The sequence below is a fragment of the Lagopus leucura genome, unplaced genomic scaffold (genome assembly GCF_019238085.1).
Source record: "Lagopus leucura isolate 7727_CA_CO unplaced genomic scaffold, USGS_WTPT01 Super-Scaffold_100054, whole genome shotgun sequence".
NCBI classification, from domain to species: domain Eukaryota; kingdom Metazoa; phylum Chordata; class Aves; order Galliformes; family Phasianidae; genus Lagopus; species Lagopus leucura.
The window spans coordinates 919,755-939,039 of NW_024962300.1; the positions used below are offsets into that span (position 1 = coordinate 919,755).

A 19,285-nucleotide genomic window follows, 5' to 3' on the forward strand; every position below is an offset into this window, starting at 1 on the left:
TTTTTTTTTTTCTTTTTCTTTTTCCAATTCCTAAGCAGCCAAGCTGTGTTTTTTGCAGCCCTGTAAATCACTCCTCATCTTCAGGAAAGGGAGGCAAGAAACACATGATCCAAGCGAGGAAACATGCAGGACGCTGGGGAGAGCTGGCAGAGGACAGCAGAGCCGAGCCCTGTGCTGGAACTGGAGCTGCCACCTCCCGCCAGCCCCCACCCTGCCTGGGTGCAGCAGGGCTGGGACAGCACAGGGACAGCCTGGGATGGGTGGCAGAGCACAGCCATTCCCTGCTGCTATGGTAGAAGTGCTGGGAGGTGCAATGTCCGTCCCAGCAGCCCCGCTTTGGTGCTGTCTCATTTCAGGCTCGTTGAAGCAGGTTGATACACCCTGCGTGTAACGCGGCCAAGGGCTCCCCGAGCACGTGCTGTTTTGTTCATGTCCATCTCCAGCGCATCCCCAGCACAAGGGCTGACTCAGCAGCCAACACGTGAGCCCGGAGCTCAGCCCAGGCTCGGGGCCGAGGCACGGGGCCAAGGCCGGCAGCGAGGACGGGGCTGGTGCTGGCGTGGAACGGTGCAGATGGCCGTGGCTGCCCCTGCCCTGCAGCATCCCACAGGGACGGCCCAGGGAGCTGGGAGGACCACGGGCACGCGGACACCACGCAGGGATTCCCACAATTGTGGTTGCACGCTTGTAACAGTGACCCTCAATTTCTCTGCCCTCTGCTTCCCAAAGCAGCCAGGCTGTGAGCACACGCAGCTCCAGGATGGAATACTTTATTCACATGAACAGACCCTGGCCCGGCCTGCCTGCCGCAGCTGCTCTCAGCTCCTCGATGGAGCGAACAAGGGAGGATTTCTTCATCGGCTTGCTTCAAAACCCCCAGCACCATCAGACCCCGCAGACAAGTGCAGACAGTTCGGCTTTGTCTGGGCAAGAGCGAGGAGGGGCAGGGGAGGCTGCAGAGCTGGCAGAGCGGGGAGCAGGGCTCCAGCCCCACAGCCTGTGCAGCAGCCACAAAGCCTTCCTGCAGCCCCTCTCACCACCGCACACGTCAGCAGAGCTGGATTGTGGTTTGCATGCGAGCACGGCAGCACCCAGCGGTGGCGAAGGATCGGTGCCACGGGGTCACTTCTATCACCTGCTGGGTGATGGGACCCTCACGGCACACCCTGCCCACAGACAAGCACCCTCCCCAAACATTACAGTAAAAGGAAAAACCTGCTGAGACGTGCAGGCTTGGGTAGAGAACAGTTTCCGTGCCCTGCGGCCAGGCAGGGGCTGGCGTCCCCCAGCTGGGGCACAGAGCCAGCGGGACCCCACGGCCACCCCCGGCCCTCACGGCTTCATCCTGCTCAGCCTGATGTCGCGCTCGATCTCAAACTGCCTGTGGTCCACGCGCTCCAGGAACGCCTTCCTCTCGATGTACCTGCAGGGAGCAGAGCAGAGGTGGTGTGAGCAGCACCTGTGGCTGGGACAAGGGGACACAAAGGTATGGGCAGAGGGAAGGGGTGCTTGCCTCCGCCCTCCCGCTCTGTGCATCGGGCATCTGCAGATGCTAAGCACTGCAAGGAAGGAAGCGAGCACAAAAAGCACCTTGCTGCTTGTTTATGCCATGCAGCTGAATTTTAATGCACTTTGCTGCAAACCCTTGCCACGGACAGCCCGGGGCTGTGCTACTAATTAACCTACAGAGGGAGCGAAATTGCAATTCAAAACAGGAGCAGTAATTGAATCATCACAATTGTTTTGCATTTGTTCTGCAGTGGAAAACACTCAGCTGTCACCACAAGGTCATTGTGCTCAGGCCCAGCTCGGCACAAGGCACGCGAGCTGGGCACAGCGGCTCGCGTGCCGCTGTGCCCGGCTCGTCCTGCCTGCAAGCAAGACCAAGAGGAAGGATCGGCATGGCCGTGCCCTTCCATGGCTTCATCCCAATTTGTGTCGGCAGCTGAGCTCCGTGCCACCTCGTTTTCATATCTCAGCCCGCCTCGCGCTGACAGAAGTGGGTCAGCTCCTTGCTGCCATGCCCAGCTCGGTGTCACCACTCGGTGCCACGAGGATGATGGCTGGCCTTAGAGACTCCACCTGGCCCAGGCAGGGTGAGTGGAACGCGTGCTGAGACCCCCACCCCACAGCGGCTCAGGAAAGGCAGTGAGGGAGTGCCGCTTCCCGTTGTCCCCACGAGTGACCCGTGCCTGGAGCAGGCCAGGAGAGGTGAGGGGAAGGAAGCTGGGGGGGGTTCCTTCGCAGATCACAATGTCACGCTGCCTGGGCGTGCGGTTTTCCTCCCCCTCCTTGGCTCAGCGCAGACCACAGGCACGGTCCATGGGGCTGCTGAGAGCAGAGCCCCCTCAGCAGGAGGCAGCCCCTAGGCAGAGGCTCACTCCGAGGCACCGATGCAGATCACAGGCCAGGAACAGCCAAAGCAGGAACCACAATGTCATCCCAGGGCCGGAGAACAGCACCATGGGGAACACAAAGGAGTAAATCATCAGCAGGCATGGAAAAGGGCAGTTTTGATGAACTGCAGGCAGAGGGGGTGCACCTTCTGGGAGAAGAGGCTGCCCCTGCTAATGAGGGTGCTGCGGGGCTTCTGCGGGTGCCTGCTGTCCCTGCCACTCTCCATCCATCACCAGGGTGAGCCCTCAGGTGCTGCCCGCTGGGCCTGCCCTACAAAGCTGGCCCCATTTGGAGGCTGCTGTACATTTCCATTTATAAAAGACATCAGAGTGACAGAGTGAATGCCGCATCCCTTCCCAGCTCCGGTCCCTCCGTGCAGAACCAGGACAGGTCCCTGGGGTCTGACACAGCCTGGGTCCCCCTGCGGGGTAAAACGGGTCTGGGACAGAAGATACGAGGAGCGGAAAAGCAGAGACGAGGGCAGGTGGGTGCAGGCAGGGGACAGCAGGTGCCCCCCCGCACCACGGGCAGCATCAACAGAAAGAAGGGGTGGTGGTGGCCGCCACGCAGTGGGGACACGTGGTGTTCCAGCAGGGACACGGCGCTCTCCTTGCCAGGCAGATGCTCCCATCTGCAGGGCAAGGTGCGGAGCGGAGGCCTGTAACGCCCGCAGTGCCAGCAGAGAGGTGGTGCTGCGCTGGGTCGAAGGGTCAGAACCGCTCCTTGCGGTCTTCACAGATGTGTCAATGATTGCTCGAGTGATCGCTGAAGGGGCAGAGGCTGTCAGCCTGCCTTCAGAAAGCAGCCGTTATAAAACACCGATCCCAAACCCAAACCCAAAGCTGCTGGAATGCAGAAGCCCTGAGTTTTTCCTGCAGACAGAATAAAAGCACAGCTTACATAAAAATACACTTTACGAGCTGTCCACTAAAGCGCTTCAATCTTCCCTAGCTTAGCAAAGCACTTGCAGTGAAAATGCCACTTCTGATCTTATTATTGTTCCCTGCAGCGCATGTTATTAGCTTTCTGCTTTATTTACAGCATTGTCATTTGCATTTATGACATTTCCATTAACTTCATTGGCGTGAGCACTGCTTGGTGCACACAACCAATGCCCAGCTCTGCCTTAATCTGTAACGCACCTTGCCAGCTGCTCCGGGTTTGCATACGTTTAAATGCAGGGGGATGGCAGGCTGGTGCAGCTGGAGCATGCCATTGGAGGAGCGAGATGAAACCATACGTCCCCATTGGAGACTTGTTTTTTTTTAAAAACCAAACCAGGGCAAAGGCAATCGTGTTTCCTTGTGGAGCACTGCATTAGACCGGTTCGGGCCACCGGCAGGTGAGATAAGGAGCAGGCAGGCTGTGCGTCAGCTGGGCTGAGGTCACGAGGCTGTTAGCAGAGCGAGAGGTGTCTGCCCGTACCTGCCGCAGGCCTCGCCTGTCCTCCTGTAATACCTAAAGCAGCTTTATGTACCCTTAGAATAAATTCTTAAGAAATCCCACAGGTTTCCTGGACTCTCTGTGGCACACGATGGGCTCCTGCACACGTAGGAGTGGTGGGAAACGCAGCTCTGCGATCGGATCCAGCCCCTCTTACCCGTCTTTCCCTCGGTTGTGGATTGCCAGCTCCTCCACAATGCCCTCCTCCTCCTTGAAGTTCTCCCAGTCCAGCTTGGACTTCTCCAGTGTGCTCATCTTCTGCTTTTTGGAGCCGATCTTCCCCAGGAGGCTGCTGATACCGCTCGGCCTCTTCACCCTGCGGGAGACAAGGAGCAAACCGTGCTTCAAGACGGGGGGCCAGCAGCGAGCAGTGGGGCTGAGACACATTGTGTGTGCACAGGGTGGCCTGGCTGGTGGCAAGCAGATGGCCAGCAGCCCCAGCAGCTCCAGGCAGGGAACCGCTGCCCGCAGAGCTCCTCGGCCGCTGCCCTGGAAGCGCCGAGTTCATTACACGCACATCTCAAGTGCTGGCTTTTTTGTCAAAGGGCTTTTTCATTTATCTTCTTAAGAGAACAGAGAGCTTTCAGGCCAAGGGAGATCATTAAATCATCCAGCTTGACCCCTTGTATACACCAGGCCAAGCCATTCCACTGATCACCTCCGTGCTAAGCCCAGCTCTTTGTCTTTGGGTTAAAGTGTTGTTTTCTGGAAGGGATCCAGCCTCAGTGCGTCACCAGTGCTGACAGCACATCTAGGAATTAACCGTTTCGGCGTTAGGTTCCAACTCGACCTCAGCTAGCTTTAGTTTCTGGCTGCTGCCACTTAGACATCCTTTGGATTCCTTTGGATGCTGCTCTCATCAGTTGTGCACTCACACACCTACGTCTGAATTTCATTTTGTTTTTGTCAAACAGCTGGAGCTCTTTGTAACCCCACTGAGACACGTGCTGTCCCAGGCCTGCAACGCTTCTAAGCTTCTGTCCCCCCACTTAACGCTCCAACCACCCGTAAGACAGGAGCACCAGAACCTGCCACCAGCAACAGCCCTCTGCATGCAAACCTGCTCCTGTCCCATCTCACAGGATCACAGAACGGTTGGGTTGGAAGGGACCTCAAAGACCCTCCATTTTCAATGCCCCGCTGCAGGCTGGCTGTCCCCACCAGCTCAGGCAGCCCATGGCCTCGGGCAGCTCCACGGATGGGGCACACTCAGCCCTCTCAGTGAGAAACGCTCCCCATACAGCCTACATCCCATGGGCAGCCCCATCCCATGACACACCAGCTCGCCGCACGCTGGGATCCCACACCACTGCCAGCTCCCAGGACCACCTTTGTCCTTCCTCTCCTTGTTCATAGAGGGCTGAAATCCCACCCCGCGTGCCGGGGCCCCCGAAGCTCCGCTTTCTGCTGGGAAAGGCACACAGAGGACTGGGGTCAGCAGGTCGCTGCCGGGGGAAGACAATTCTCAAAGCTTGGAACCAGCAAAGCAAACTCGCATTAACCCCTTCTTAAACCAGCCTGGGAGAGTAGGGGGGGGGGGGGGGGAACCAACAACCCGTCAACTCCTTGTTTACACACATTCCAGAGATAGCTCCACGTCTTCAAGGCCCGTGCCTCTGCAAAAAGCTGGAGAGGAAATGATTCTCGTTCCAGAGAAACGGGGGAATGTGGGGAGGGGGCCCAGGTGAGCAGCAGGCTGCTCCCCAGGCGGCAGCAGGCACGTCCTGCCCCCGCACAGCCGCTCTGTGGAAGGCATCCAGAGCTGTCCTTATCGCATCATTAGCATGCTTTATGCTTCCATAATTTGCAGCCCTCCAAAGCAAAATAACTCCGCAGTTTACATGGAATTAAATCAAAGAAAATGACATCTTTGTGAGCCTCAGCCAGAAGATTCGCAGTGCAAGAACAGCTGGCCACGGTCACTTGGGGCTGCAGCTTCCTCATGTAGGTACATGTGGGGGACAAGACCTTGAATTAAGGGAATCTCAGTAAGCTCTGGGCCCATGGGAAGAGGAGCAGGAGTATCCCAGGGCCCGGCCCTCAAATTTCTTCCAGTCTGTGCACTGCAGGGGACTGTGCCTGCAGCCTGCAGGGACACGGGGCACAGCGGGGGCTCTCCTGTTCACCTTTCTCCCTGAACACCCCATTGAAATGTCCACGCCAACATGCAGTAACAGAATTGTGGAAATTAGGATGGTTCAGATGGAAAGGACCTCAGAGCCCACCTGGTTCTGTGGGCTGCGTGCCCCCCAGCTCAGGCTGCACAGGGCCCCATTGGGCACCTCCAGGGACGGGGCACCCACAACACCTTTGGGCAGCCCATACAACTTCTCTGGGCAGCACAGCTTCATTCTCACACTGCCCCCATCCTCCCTTCCTCTGCAGGACACGATGGCTCCAAGGATCCTTATCTACAGGTCGCTGGGGGAAGAAACATGGTGCAAGAGAAGGCAGGCAAGGCCCAGGTCCCGTGAATGGGATAAAAATGGAGAGGTTCGGTTCCTGCAGCCAGGACTGCACGCAAGCCTTGCACAACCACCAGCCCTATCAGATGAGCGCTCAGGTTGTGAGCAGAGGAGGTATGACAAACAAGAAGGCAAAACCAAACAAACATTGGGCAAGCATGCCTCGAGGGCTGCCCGCCGCCGGCCAGGCGGTGTTTGTGTGCAGCAGCTCGCCGTGCCCTGGGCCAGGAGCTGGCAGACTGATGGAGGTTATCTGAAGAGAATCCAAGGGACGGAGGACAAACGTCTGCCACACTTCGATACCTCAGATTGTTTCCAATATGTTGCAGAGGCACTGACTTGTGCAGTTAATTAGCGCTGCGTGCAAGGCAGCAGGAACTGCCGTGGGGCTGTGGGTTTCAGCAAGTGGCTTAAGGATGCCCTGAGACAGATCCAAGGAAGCACTACAACTGATCCAACCTGCAATCCGGGCTGGCAGGCAGAAGGTGTGTAACGTGAGGTATTCCATAATGTGTTTCTCGGGGCAGACCTAACCTCTCAGATGTACTCACCTTGATGCCCTCAGAGTGGGAGAAGTGAGGATGCAGGAATAGGGGCTGTGACCCCGGACACCTCAGAAATGCGTGGGAGCCTTCGGGCTGCAAACCACAGCATGCACTGGGACCACGTCCGGATGCCTTTGGGATGTCTGAGGTGCAAGGCCACTGATGCTCCCGAGATGCCGCGAGCTGCTGTCAGCGCTGGGACGGGCTGCTTCTGCCCTGCAGCATGGCCTGAAGGACACGTGCAGGTCTGCTGCAGATTCCTCACTCAGCACTGAGCCTTTCATCACCCCGAATAAACCCAGCAGCGAACCTGGGGGTGGGAATTCCTACGCCCGTGCCAACATGAAGTAAATGAGAGACATTAAAGTCCAATTAAAAACTTGCTTGGCCTTAAATGCCTCATCTGTTTAAAAAGCAAGTAACGGGGCCTGATTAATTGCATTCAGTGCCAGCATGAGGAATTATTACCCTTTTTGCACTCATTAAGGGTATCTGCTGTGGCATCTTTAATCACCAAGGCATTTAAAAGAGAGAAAGTAATTTGCTAAGACATACTGGATCCTAGGGACGGGAACCAGGACAATTGCCTATTGAGGACACAGAGCCATGCTCTCACTTTCCACAATTAAAAAGTCCCTGAGCAATAGGAGAATGGGGTTCCCAGGGCCTGGTTCCAGTGAAGTGAGTCGGGCTGCTCTCCTCTCTGGGTGCTCTGATGCCAATCCCGCACACGCTGCAGGTTCTGGGACTCCATCAGCCTCCAACTCGTGCGAGTTTTCTTGTTACCGTTTTCCAGTAGCTATTCAGAACAGATCATTCCCTCACTTTCTGCAACAGCCTTTTATGTCTTTGAAAGCGTTTCACGCCTGCCTCGCTCAGCCTGCCCTTTCCTAGACTAAACAAGCCCGGTTCCTCCAAGCTTTCCTCATTCCTCACCACTTCCAGCCCTCTGACTGCACTCACTGCAGTGAGAAACACAGTGTCCAAACCAGGGATGGGCTCCAGCAGGGCTGCTGGCAGCAGCACCAGGAGGAACGCCTTGCATGCCTTGCACTGCACGCAGCTCCTTGCCCAGCCTGTGACGTGTGCTCTGTGCACAGCTCTGTGACACCGCTGACTCACGATGAGGCAGTGATTGAGGGAGATCTGTGCTTGCACTGCTGCTGCCAAGGTTATTCCTTCCTTGATGCGCACGGAGGATGCCTGCTGCCCAAAGGCAGAGCTTTGCACCATCCTTTGCTGTTCCTCCCATTTGCCTGCACGTTTCATGGAACCACCTGGATTGGGAAAGACCTTCGAGATCTTGAAGGTTAGTCCAACATCAACCTGACCTACTAAGTCCGATCACAAAACCACGTCCCTTAGTGCCATGTCCATGTGCCTCTCAAACACCTCCAGGGCTTCCAATGCCTGACTCGCATCCTTCGACAGCCTGTCTCAGACATCTCTGCATACTGGCCTGTGCTGTTCACAATGCCCATCCCACAGCTACTGAGGAGAAACACCTGGAGAAGGACATCCTGTCTTTGTGAACAACTGCTTTTGGGAAAGTGTTCCAGGCCAGGCTGGATGGGGCCTTGGGCAGCCTGATCTAATGCCTGATTTAGTGGTTGGCAACGCTGCCCAGGACAGGGATTGAAACTAGATGATCTTTGAGGTCCCTTCCAACCCAAGCCATTCCATCAATCTATGAAGCACCTCTGGAGACCAGACAGCAACTGAGCAAGCAACAGTCAGCCAACGGAGAGTGAACCAGAGCTGAAAGAAAGCAGGCTCAGATGGCAGAGTGAGCAATGACACCTTGCACTGTCCATCTCCAGGGAACAATGGGTGCTCTACTAAAGGAGCCAGGAGCATTCCCTGCTCACCTTTTTGGAATCACAAGCCCTCTACTCTGTTTCTGCTGGTTCCCTGTGAGTATGCAGACTGCAAATCCTGCTGCTGCTGCTTGAACCCTGCTATGGTCAACAGCTTCTCTAGCAGAAAGGTCTTAATACATAAGAAGCAAACACTGAACACAAAATAGGATGGTACTGATGTTTAGCCAACAGCCTTCTTCTTAAGGAACATTTCTGGGACACAGCACAAGCAAACACACCTAAGAGCAGTCACTGATGCATACAAACCACGAGAGCAATGTTCTGCAAGTGCTCCAGGTTGTCATCACCAGCTGAGACCATTGCTTGTGGCTGGAGACGTCACCCCAAAGGCTCTGGTGGGGGGATGCAGTGAGACTGTCCCAGCAGAGAGAAGAGCACAGAGGTTTGAAGATACTCCTATCTGTTCCTGCCACGAATGGCTGTGAAGCCAAACAGTATCCCTTAACAGCAGGAAATGGTTTTCATACAAACTAATCACAGCTGGGCAACTGATGCAGCCAGTAAATACCTTCATTTTAAGAAGTGGAAGATTCCTATCCACTGCAGCAGACTGCCTGTCCCACTGTCCTCCCTTCAAATCAAGTCGTGCGTTCTGCAAGCAGAGTGCTCAATCCCAGCAGTGTCCCAGCTGCTGAAACCTGCCTGGTGCCCTGCGTGCTCACTGAGTGGAGAGCTGAGCATTCAACCAGGTGCTGCCAGCGAGGACACACTGACAGCTGTGCAGTCAAAGCACAGACAAGACGACGTGGCATGCAGAAGCCACAGTGATGCGACAGGCTAAGTGCATGCTGGATTCTGCCTTGGTAAGGTGGCTGCAGGCACACTTGATGCTGGTGGTAACTGCAGCCAAAGATAATCAGTGGGGAATTGATGGTGTCACGTGGCTCTCCCACCTCCCAGCAGCAGAGAGCTGCAGGCCCGTCCAAGGGCAATGCTCTGGAATGCTGACAATGGGTTTATTGCTGGATTTATTATTAATCCAGCGTGGTGAATTTATGTGAAACTTCACAAGTGGCACAGTGCTGTTTTGCTAAGGCAGATCGCACCTCACCTTCATGAAGGGAACATGCTCCCACATCAGCTCGTGACCAGCAGAACCAAATGAGTTTCCATGCACACCAAGATCAGAGGACTGATGGATGCTGTGCCCCTCCGTGGGCACCCAAATCAGCACAGCACCTCCCTGGCAGACGCTGGGGCTGGAGGCTCCTTCCACAGTTTCTGGAGGACGTGTTCACCCCCAGGCCAGAACCCAGGGGCTCTCTGGCTCAGCCAGCCCCTGCGCTGCAGGTCCCCTTATCGGCAGGAAGACCTCATTAGGGAAGGGACTGAGGCTTCCTGCTGAGGCCCGCAGCCTTTCTGTCGCTTGTGGCGCTGAGGCCACAGAGCTGGAGGAAGCATGGTGTTTTCCTTGGGCCTTCGAGACAAAGTTGCTACGAGGTTGTTGTCAACAAGACAGGGCTGTGCTGATGGGGCTGGGCAGCATGGGCTGCGCACGAGCTGTCACCGCAGGACAGGGCACAGCAACACAAGGCCCCTCTGTACCAGCGTCCCCACAGCTGCCCCAGGCTGTACGGGCAGAGCAGAACCAAAACCCAGTGCCCTCCTCATCAGGGTGACGCTGGGGAGCCTGGAGCTGGCTCCTGTCCAGCACGCAGCACAGAGGGAGGCTGTTCCAGCAGCACGTTCCTCCAAGGCACTGCAGCGGGGCCAGCCAACGACGTTACAGCATCAACGGATGGAGCTCAACAGGAGCCTAATTGAAAGAGCAGCGGCGTTCAGCTGACTCCTGATGCTATGAAGACGTTAAGGGCTCCAAGTCGGTGCTAAGCAGCCCTGTCTGACAGCTCCAGCACTCAGCTGATGGATGGGAACCCTCCCTTCAGGACTTGGTGGGCAGCCAGAGCCACAGCCCCGTCAGCACCATCACCAAGGCCAAGTGCTGGACAAGCTGTCCCTTCCCAGCTGGAGGCTGCAGCTTCCACCAGGGAGGTTCAGCAGCTCTCAGTGTGATACAGAGCAGACCTGCTCCTGCCATTGGAGACAGGTGCCTGGTTGGTCTGCACAGCGATGGGCTGTGTGCACTGACCTGGCCATGTAGTTGGCACGCAGGGACTGCAAACCCACCAGCACACACCTACCTGTGCCCTGCCCCATGGCACACACCTCTGCACGCTGACTGGTCCCTGAGCGCATTCTCCACGTGCAGAATTTACTGCACTGTGCAAAACCACAATGAAGCTGAGCTGATCAGCTTACGGTAGCCAAGGGGAGGGAAGAGAAAGCTAAAGGCGGTCATTAAAACCTTTTCAGCTAAAACATCAGAACTCCCCAAACTGTTCTCACTTGATCCTGTGAAGCACACCGGCACCCATATTTAGGCACAGCAATAAGAGTGAATGGACGACTCTCAGCACCCGCAGCTCCCACGGCTGTGCTGAGCTCAGCGTGGAGGTTTCAAATAAAACAACCACGGCCTCAGCACTGGGCTGGGATCAAGCACAGACCGCTTTTTATCTTAAAAGGCATTTGTTTGAGAACATTCGGGGCTGCTGGAGCCGCCGGCCCTGACATTATTTCACCGTGAGACCTTAAAAACGTTGACATCTTCGAACCCAAAACAACGCACGGTCACCAAACCAGCCCTTAAAAAAGAACAGCCAGAAAATAACTGCTGGCGACGGGAGGAGGAATTCTGCCTCCCTTCAGAGGCCGGCTCCTTCCCCTTTGTCTAACAGCAAACCTTTTGTTCGGGCTCTCAGCGCAGCCCCGAGGTACGCAGGGAATGTCTCGCCGCGCTTTGATCGGCGCAGGGGCTGCTGCAGAGCGCGCGGAGCAGTGCTGCTAATGGAATTGTTCCAGCCTAACGGGATTTCACTGAATGCGTGGGGACGGCGGAGCAGCCAGGGCTGCTGGCAGATTGCTCTTTATGGTGCCAGGCACTCCGACAGCCTGAGAAAAAACTGCCCCTACAGCCCTCCATCAACACGGGACCCCCAGAGTTCCGCACTCAGCCCCGTCAGCTTCCCACCGCAGCAGGCTTTGATCAAAACGGGGCGAGAAAGCCAGGACAGGAGCAAGGAGGGTCCTCCCCTCCCCCAGCAATTAATCCGACAGCTTCAAGCAAAGTCCCGATGAAAACAAATAGACCGCCTTCCACCCGCAAATGTTTGCAAAGCTCGGCAGCCTGGGACAGGGGAAAGTTCCCAGGAAATTAAAGGAGGGTGAGCAAGCGTCCAGGCTTTCTGGCACAAACGTATCGCTGTAATGAGTAACCAGCCTGAGCCACCCAGGGCAGCAGTTGCTTTGCAGTGTCATGCAAGGAAATAAATAGCATGACTATCATATATTAACTTCCAGGGGAAAGGCAGTTCTGGCAGCACGTGGGCCTACAGGGGACCATAAACATTTGGGCACTGCTACGAGCAGCCATAAAACAAGAAATAGGACTCGACCATGTTTAATTGCTTTAGGGAAGGGCAGCATCACTGGTGCGTCTGTCAGGTACCTCCCCCCACAGTGCTGCTCCATCACAGACCCAGAGCTGGGCAAATGAGCCCATCAGGGTGGGCACTGCAGGGGCAAGGACTGGAGGGAAGTGCCCTAAGATGTTTGCTGTGTAGAAGCTGAAGTCCAACCCTCTGAAAGCAATGGGAAGTTAACTGCTGAAAGGATGTGCTTTGCTTTTTGAATACAGCTGATGGCCACAGAAATGGCTCGGTAACAAAGCAAGAGACAAAAGCAGAGAGCCTAAAATGTAGAGAATAGGAGAAAATAAGAGTGTCTTGTGGTTCTTTCTGCAGAGCTTGGCTGAAGTGCTTTGAATGCCACCTCCAAGCCTTCAAGCTTTGGCAGCCACACTTAGAAGCACTGCCTTGCTCCTCCCGAGGATCCACCTGGCTGGAAATAGACTGCCAGGCCCCAGAGGGACCAGGTGTCACCTCCCTCTGTTGTCCCCTTCTGCCTGGAGGGCAAGAAGAATGGCCAGCAGCTCCTGCACAGAGCACCAGGTCTGACAGTCACCATCTACCCACCAAAAGCTGCTTGGGAAGGGGGAATGGGGACAGCAGCCCAGCTGGGCTCTTGGTGACACGGTGTCTCTGGAATTCACTGGTGAGTATCCCACAGCCCCTGCATGGGATGGGAGGATTTCCCAAATCCTGAGTGCCTCACCAGCTGCAGAGGGCAAAGCAGCTGTGCATGCACAGGACTAGCAGCGTGCTGCCAAATTAAGACCAAAGCAGCTCCATCCATGCTCACTGTCACAGGGTGCAGCTCTGGGTCCCCAGCCATAGGTCAGGTCTCCCAGCCCCTCTGTAGCAAAGCTTCTGTCCCAGGGCCCCAGAGCAGTGCAGTAGCACTGAGTAAGGCAGGCAGGCTGCCAGCAGAGACTTCAATCTCCTTCAGGGAGCTGAAACAGTTACGTGGTAAATGCATTAACCATGGGAACAGCTTCCCAAAGGATGTGGTGGATCCCAAATTGTAAGTCTTTCCATTGCAAGTGGATGCCTTCTTGGAAAACTCAGGCTGCAGTTTGACTACAAGTGTGCAGGGAAATGCTGTGACCTGAGCGCAGGCACCCAGCGAGGACAGAGTGCATCCCAGCTGGGCCACAGCCACCCCAGGGCTCCAGGGGCACCTTGTACCTCCTCCTCTTACCTCATGGCTTTCGAATGCCTAGCTCTCTTCAGGGTCTGCTGTTAGATTTGAGTAGTCAATGAATACCAGATCAAACCTCAGCCATTCCCTGCCACAGAGAATCCTTAAGGTTGGAAATGACCCCTAAGACCACCTAGCCCAACTGTCCTTCCCAACCCAACCCGCTTCTGTGAGCACAAAACCCAAGCAGGGTGAAAACCCTGCCAAGGGAAGAAACTCTCATGCCATTCTCGTCTGAGAAAGCAGCACAAAGGAAAGGCACCAGAAGGGATGGTCACATCTCTGGGTGAGGAGGAGCTGGGAAAGGCTCATCTCCAGGAGCACAGAGCGCCAGCGCTTCTTTTTTTAACTTAGCCAGCAGCTGCAGAATTTAGGCTTTGTTTAAAGCCTTTTGCCCTCGCAAAGGAAACCTCCTCCCCTCCTTTCCCTTCCCAAAGAAAAGGCCACCAAAGTCTGCGGGCAGACATCCTGTAATGTCACCTTACCAAGAGGTGGCAACCTGACTCAGCTCAGCCAGCAGCTCCGCTTCCACGTGGGGCTGCAACAGCAGCATGTGACCCCAGGCTGATCCCTGGCTCAGGTCACCCACCAGCAGCACAGCCAGGGGCTCTGCAGCAGAAAAGAGGGGCAGGCTGGATGCTGGGGGTCAGGGCAGACCTCGTCACTCCTGTTTATTTCATGTGCACATTGTTGCATGCAGAAACCTTCTCTCTGCAGATGCATGCTACACCCAGACCACATCTCAGCGCTCTCCCTGTGACATGATTTAGTATAAGGCACTGCATTATCTGCCTGGTCAGAACAACCAGAGGCAAACAGCACTGAACCAGGCACTAAATGTTGCTCTCTGATGGCTTTTCTAAACCTACCTCAATTTATAGATTAATCTGCTGCACCAGTAATTGAGGCCATTCAATGGGTAGCATGTAAAAGCACCATTATAGGAAAGGCTGGAAACCTGCTTGTGATTTACAAAATGAGGTCTCCGGAGGCTTGGGTACTTGTGAGGGGCAGGTGCTGTGCATCAGCTGCATTCCCTCTTTGCCCTCACCCAGGTTTAATATCAGCAATAAAACACCCTCTGCATTAGCTGTAACACAGCAGAGCACATACTATTCTCCTTCCCACTTCCCTCCTGCTGTGTGGCATCATGACTTCGAGATGCTGTGCATCAGCCAGTTGAGATAGGGGGACAGGCACTGAGCAGTGCGAGCAGCCTCCATGCCCCACAACAGGCAGGCTGCTGGGGCCATGCGTAGCACAGCAGGATTTGCAGAGGGAAGGAGCAGAGCCTGCCTCTGCTCACAGAGAGCCCCTCCTTCCGCCCAGCCCTTTCTGACCCCAAACCAAAGTCCAACAGCAGCCTTCCTTCCACCCAGCACGGAGCATGGCAGCTCCCAGACCCCCCTTAGAAGCACAGCTTGGCGAGCAAGGAGCATTTCTTCAGCCGGCTCTGCTTGGGCTGCTTCACAACAAAAGGAAGCTGCGATCCCTCAGGGTTCAGATTTTTCCAAATGGGGCAAATGTACACAAACACCCAACATTTGCATGCGCAGCAATTGGGCCAAAGGATGCACAGGCAAGTGGGTGGCTCACCGGTGGTCCCGACATGCGATAACACGTGTGCAGTCCTGGAAGCCTCCAGCTAAGAGCCATAGCTCCAACCTGACTGTGCTGCCTTTGAGATCAAAAAACAGCCTTTGTTGTCTGCAAGATTAGCATTTCAGAAAAAAAGCACAGCCCCCAGCACAAGGGGCTGCTCCTTAACCCAAAACGTTGGCTCCCTGAGGTCAGATGCTCTGAGCCCCGCAGTCATTAAGGCAGATTGTATTTAAGTGCCCTACGTGCAGCTGATCAGAGCATTACTCCTTAAAGGCTTCACGTGGCAAGAATGCCTTGCAGAGAGCAATCTCGTTTAGCAGTCAATTAGCAGAGATGCGCTCTTCTGAACTAAAAAAAAATTTAAAATAACTCAAAAAACCAAAGGCTACGCCCTCAACTTTTCTCTGCTTTGACTGTTAAACCGAGGCAGATCGCTCCTGCAGCCCATCAATTCTGGGGCACGTGTAAGATTGGGATGGGCTTCATCTTTCACTTGTACAAGACCCAGGACAGTGATACCATTCCCATACAGAGCATAGCCTCTGACCGTGAAATTGAAACACTGCAAACTACAATCCCCAATATATTCCCTCTGGAGGATTTAGATACCCAGACCCCATCTGTGAGCATCTGAATCTCACCCTGGGGGCCCTGATGGAATCTCCTGCCTTGCAGTGAGGAGAATAAAGCTGCCCAAAGCCCAGGGGGCACCACGTTGACCATCGTGCAGGTAAGAATCGGAGCTTCCTGTCTCTGTTATTGCTACACCAACTCCAGACAGAAGCAGCATCAGCAAAAGAATAAATTCTGCTGGAAGAAAAACTGACAGCTCTCACCAGTTAAATACATGCCTACAGGCACAGCTTAGATGCGGGATTCTTACATTAAGAACAAAAATCCCCCTCGCTTTTCTTCTCCTTTGTAGCGGAATCCTCCAGGAGCATCTCCCAGGTGGGGTGCGCCCCTGAGCACAGCTCAGCTACTGCAGAAGAGCAAAGCGTGCATCTGTACTGTCCCAAGGGGCCACTTCAGAGGATAACTGTTGGTTTTACCTGGCTCCCCCGCTTTATGGGGCTAAGGCAGACTTCCTCTGATGCACCAAGCACTTCTTTCAGAGCTGAGGGGAGCAAAGGATGGCCAGAGCACAAAGACATGAGCAGAGGGACCAAAGGTGCAAGCAGTACCAAGAAACGTGACCTAAAAGAATCAGCTCTCAGGGTTCAACCACTGCAATGAGATCTTTTCCATCCTAGGAGTCACTTGAGAGAGGAAGGACACAACCCTGGGATACAAAGAGATGAAGCAGCAGGCTGGGAAGCACCTGGTGCATACTGGCTCCCAGCTACATCTCCCCAGCAGGATGACTTCCTCCTCACCTCACACCTCTTGCCATCAGGCTGGTCCTGAGGCTGTAACAACTGGATAAGCCTAAAAAGCACAGGAATGAAGGCACAGCAAAGAAAATCCCCGGCCTGGATTAGGTGTGCAGCTGAGCTACTGGCACATCCACAGCACCACCAGGCTTTCTCAGCCAAGCACAAATACAGGCAGGGTACAGTGCAGTGGAACACCAGACAAGGAATGCTTCTGTAGCTGCTGGACATCTCTAGGACCTTCACCCTCACTGTGCTTGGAGCTGCAGAACACAGGCGGCTCCGTTTGACGGCATGGAGCACATGGGGACTGCTGTACCCAGCTCCGCCTCACCCCAAGGCTGCCACAACAGCCATCCACATTCCCTCCTTCAGCTCACAGCAAAGCAAGCATCCCAAGGCACCAATGAAGGCTGTTACACCACACACAACAGCTCACCACCAAACTAAACTCCCTTGAAGCTGCTCTGCTGCTTGCTGTGACCTGTTGGCGTGGCGCTGGCTGCTGCTTCGGGCTGTGTGGGAGCTGCTCACACCCTTCTCCTGAGCAGGGGCAGAAGTTTTAACTCACGCTGGTTTCTATGATCACTGTGACCGTATATTTTCTTATTTGCAAGACTGCACAGCTACTGCAAGGAGAGCAGCTCTGCTCCTGCAGTTGCCTTTGAGGGGACACGAGAGCTGCTGGCTTTGTTTTACATCAGGTCCCAGCAGCACAAGGCTAACAATGTCCTTTCCCAAAGGGGTCTGTCAGCCAGTGGAGACAGCAAGAGCAAATGACTACAGGGATCTTTCAAAGCTTCTCGCATTACAGGCACTGAGAAGAGATGATCCTTCCCTTTGTTGTTCATATTTGAAGCGTGCAAAGCCCCACATATTTAATTCCCACGTACATTGCTCGGTCTCTTGCATTGCAAGCAAGGCTATGTCATGAGAACTCCAGCACGACACATCCTTACCCATCAATTTTGGGAAGTGGGGCAGGGCTGTGGTGAGCAGGAGCCCAAGAGGGCCGTGGTTTTATTCCCTGTGGGATCTCCCTACCCCCAGCCAACACAGAGGAGGCAGCAGGGAAGAGGAGCATGCTGCTGGATGCTTCAGCCCTTGCTCTTTTTCCTTGCTGCAAAGACAAATTTCTTATTAAAAGATAAAGAAAAACCCTTTCATCCTCTACGCTCAGACCTAAATCTTTAAATACCTAGTGAAATATAAGTAATTGAGATGTGCTGTTAGCAGCTGTGGGCTCAGTCATCCCTTTCATGTTCGCAGACAGAAGCTGACTAGGACTAAGGGTTACTTAACTTAAAAATGACAAAGTTGGATCGCTGTGCCTGGCAATGAATATTAAAAGGAAGGATAAGATTGACATTATCTTGCTGCATTGTAGCTCCTACTTTTTCCCCATCTTAGCGCTCCATTCCTCACTTCTCACTGCAAAGATCCACGCAGGCATGCACAGCTCAGGCTGACCTGCACTGAAGCCCGGTATTCTGGTACTACGCTTAAGACAATCAAAAGGGCTCAGCTAGCAAAGCTGCACAACGTCCTGAGAACAAACATGAACAGAAGCTGCTGCACACACATCCCAGGCTTCACAGAGGCCCCGCTTGACTTTGGAGATGTGGGGCAATGCTGCTAAGCCACCTTCTCCACCTTTTGCAGCCTGTCCTATTCTCTTGGAAGCAATAGCATGGCTGCGGAATGAAACTGGAGCTCTCTGCATGCTCCATGAACAGCATTCACTGCAGGTTCTGCTCAGAAGGATGACAGATGTTTCCCTGAATGCAGAGAATTCATTTTTTCTCTACATCTACAGCAGCTAAGCAGCCCTATCTGAATGAGTGGTGGCTAAACAAAACAAGGGTGTGCAATTGAAGCAGCAAGCTGCCAAGATGCTTTTACCCTTTAAGCAGAAGGAGAAAGCACTGCTGCCTGCACAGACTTGCTCCAGTGCCCAAATTACTCTCCCAACCAAACCCACACGTTATTTCCAGCTCCAGTGCTTTCAATCACTGCTCACAGCTGCTCTGCTGTGCACCTCCCTCAGCTGAGAATGACGTTCTCTTGCAGAAAACTCCAGGCTAAGGTCAAGTCCTATCTTACGCCGTGCTTTCTAATCCAAAAGCTGTACTCCAGCTCCCACGTTCGTTAAAGCAGTGGCACGGCCACGTGACCTGACAACTGGTGCCAGCTGGTGCTGGAGCTGTATCTGAGTAACAGGGCAAAAGCCTTGGGCTACTCAGGGCCAAGAGGATATCTCCAGCATAGAGCAAGCTGAGGCACTCGTGCAGCTGCCGTGCTGAGCTCTGCAGGGAGCACAGAGCCTCTCAGCGGGTTCCTCGATAGGCTAACCCTGGGCTAGCTGCAGAGCAAATCTACACAGAGTTCACACAGGCTGGCAGCTCCATCTGCAAGGACACAGCTGCACTGCTCACCTCTCTAAGGCAGGGAGGAATGCTCTCGCAGTGCCCCAGGCTCCACTGCTCTTCTCCATCCCACAGGGATGCAGGAGCACCATGGGCTGGTGCCCCCAGACCCCAGTGTGGCTTTGGACTCACCTCTGTGCAGTGCCTCAGGGAAGGGTGTGATCATTGCAAGCCTGTCCACCTCTTGCTACTTCCCCCCCCCCCTTGTCCTTTGAAGAGAAGGGACTTCTGCTATCAGTCAACCAAGAAAAAAGTGTTTTCATCAGCAGATGCTCTCCTTGGGCATCTTGCCGTCAAGCACAAGCTGAGGTGCTTGCTCAAAGCAGACAGTCAGGCATTCAGAGCAAAACAGAGCTAGGCCTGGCTGCTCTGCAAGGAGGATATTGTTTTATTGTACGTGAAAAAAAGGTAATGAAGTCCAGCACCAGGCATAAACAAGTTGACTGCACATAATGGACATTGTTAGGTGTCTGAATAGGTCACTGACTCAAAGGA

At 54.4% G+C, this 19,285-nt stretch overlaps 1 protein-coding gene across 1 annotated transcript in view; it reads right to left on the reverse strand.

The window, feature by feature from the left end:
• Positions 1-754: 754 nt before the first annotated feature.
• Positions 755-19,285, reverse strand: part of CFDP1 (craniofacial development protein 1) — a 48,311-nt gene continuing 29,780 nt past the window's right edge. Inside the window, exons 6-7 of the mRNA XM_042886120.1 lie at positions 3,998-4,156; positions 755-1,423 (exon numbers count right to left, since the gene is read on the reverse strand). Of these exons, the coding sequence (XP_042742054.1) occupies positions 1,333-1,423; positions 3,998-4,156 (250 nt within the window). The 3' untranslated portion in view covers positions 755-1,332. The remainder of the gene's footprint in view (positions 1,424-3,997; positions 4,157-19,285) is intronic.